At 41.2% G+C, this 2,427-nt stretch overlaps 1 protein-coding gene across 1 annotated transcript in view; it reads left to right on the top strand.

The window, feature by feature from the left end:
* Window positions 1-2,182, top strand: part of OSR1 (odd-skipped related transciption factor 1) — a 7,781-nt gene extending 5,599 nt beyond the window's left edge. Inside the window, exons 3-4 of the mRNA XM_017744915.1 lie at window positions 5-374; window positions 933-2,182. Coding sequence (XP_017600404.1) covers window positions 5-374; window positions 933-1,068 — 506 coding nt within the window. The 3' untranslated portion in view covers window positions 1,069-2,182. The remainder of the gene's footprint in view (window positions 1-4; window positions 375-932) is intronic.
* Window positions 2,183-2,427: the final 245 nt, after the last annotated feature.

The raw sequence follows: 2,427 nt of genomic DNA, 5'->3' as shown, positions 1-2,427 counted from the left end.
CCACATGTCATCCAGCCCAAGCAAGAGGCTACCAACATGACCCTCAAAGCCAAACCCCGCTTTGACTTTGCCAACTTAGCAGTGGCTGCCACACAAGAGGACCACTCTAAACTGGGACAGGCAGACAGTCAGGGCTCACCCGCAGGGCTGGGGTCTTTGCTTGAGGTAACTAAACTCTCTCCAGAAAAGAAACCCACACGGGGAAGGTTACCATCCAAAACCAAGAAGGAGTTTGTGTGTAAATTCTGTGGCAGGCACTTCACCAAGTCCTACAACCTTTTGATTCATGAAAGAACCCACACCGATGAACGGCCCTACACATGTGATATTTGTCACAAGGCCTTCAGAAGACAGGATCACCTGAGGGATCACAGGTAACTATTTTTCTTCTCCTGTTCTTTTTCCTGTGTGTATTCGTATTTTCCCAGTTACCCTCCTACACTCAAGATTTTTGTAAGAAAAGTCAAGTACCCATCCAGCCAACAGTGTTCCCTCTAGTTTTTCCTCTGCCGGCTGCTGGTGGAAGAGCCCAGGTAAATCACCGTGGAAGACATACCTCACTCACTCCATAGAAACAACTTTCTTTTTAAAACAGCCCTCTTTTTAGCTTCCACAGATGTTTTCACCCTCCATTTGCATCATCTTTTGTCCTCTGCCTCTATGATCATTCAGAAGTGTCATGAAGACATGCAGCCTGATGACCCCAAAGTAAGAGAGAAGCTCTTTATTCCTAAGAAAGGCACCCTATAACCTTCTGATGCCACCCCCCCTCTTGCCCACACGCATACAGACAGTTGCCCGGGTGCCGCACTCCAGCACTCTCAGTCTCAGCAGTAGGTGTAAGAAATCTCCAGCATGTTCTCCCCTCAGGTAGCTCACTGCTGAGTTTAGGCCAGTTATTTCTGACATTTCAATTGTTTTTCTCTTTCTAGATATATCCATTCTAAAGAAAAGCCTTTTAAGTGTCAAGAATGTGGGAAAGGATTTTGCCAGTCCAGAACACTAGCAGTCCACAAGACACTGCACACGCAAGTAAAGGAACTGAAACCTGCCAAACTTAAGTGTTGAATCTCCAACCTCTATGAACTTTTCCTCCCCTTCAGACTTTATACCAAACCTAGAGCAGAAACAAAACTTTCAGGACGGGAGCACTGGACTTTGTGCTTTGTTTTGGTTTCTACTTTAAAAAGGGCAAAATGTGCACCCCTTCAATCCCCCGTCCAAGCAATTAACTTCCTAAGTTGTGGGTGAAAAGATTATTTTCCATTTAAAATACACATGAATGATACAGAGAGTGCTAGCTGACTTGTGTGGCTTTGATAAACTTTATGCCAAAAGGTGGTGCTCACGTGTTGGACAGGAATCTCTAAAACCAAACAAAAACCCACAAGACACCCCCGACCAATCCCCTCCCAACCTTCCTCCCAAAAAAACCAAACCAAAATCGTAGCTTCCAAAAGTATTACTTAAGAAAATCCAAACTCTTATTTTATACTTTTTTTTTGACTGTATAAAGCTTCTTATTTTTACACTTCAGGAAATACAGAAAATCCCAGAAGACGATTAAGAACTGAAACGGTGGTTTTTCATCACAGCACCATTAAGACAAGGAGAGGGGCAACCTGCAAATCTCATTTGCTAGTTTGTTTTCAGAAAGGGAGAAGAAAATTAATGTTTGGAAATGACCTAAGTCTCTCAAGTGGGGCGTCCTATTATGCGTTAGAAAACGCATCGCGATCTCAGACCCACGGGTTCCTGGTGTTGGGACAGATCAGAGTTCATGGGACACAGAGACCTTTTTTATTACCTTGCGGTCTAGTGTGCTGTGAGGAAGTTTGTAACTTCTGGACTTATTTAAAAAACCCAGAGGAAAGAAAGATAGCAATACGTCAAACTGACGGTATGCACAACGTGGTTTTAGTGGTACTTTAAAGTCTTCGTGTGTCCTGGTGTGAGAGAACAAATCTCAATTTGAGAGCGTATTTTTTTAAATGCTGGCTTTCTGAACAGTGTATTCAAATTAAGAGACATTCCAATAAGTTCTGTTTATTAAAAAAAAAAAAAAGTTGTATGGCTGTTTGGCACTTTATGCTGATTATTGGTAATTGACATTTATCACTGGATTGTGTGTGGTTTTTAAGTATTAAAATAAATTGTTATTTTACAGGCAAGTCTGCATGGACTACATATGTGTTCATTTGGTTTCTGATCTCTTCCCTGGTAAACCCCTTGTCAATATTCAGAACCTAATTATTTTTTGATTATTTTTTCTTAGTTATTTCCTCAGTGGTTGTTTCTACCAGTCTTGGAAAGTCTGGATCTTTTTTCTATGCATTAGTTTTCCCCCTCCTAATTTTCTTCCCCTCTTTTTTTTTTTTTTTTCTTTTTTTTTTTTTTTAAGGCTGACAAAAGTAAACACATCTGCAG

The sequence above is a fragment of the Corvus brachyrhynchos genome, unplaced genomic scaffold (genome assembly GCF_000691975.1).
Source record: "Corvus brachyrhynchos isolate BGI_N302 unplaced genomic scaffold, ASM69197v1 scaffold116, whole genome shotgun sequence".
Lineage (NCBI taxonomy): Eukaryota > Metazoa > Chordata > Aves > Passeriformes > Corvidae > Corvus > Corvus brachyrhynchos.
This window is presented reverse-complemented; position numbering and strand designations above follow the sequence as displayed.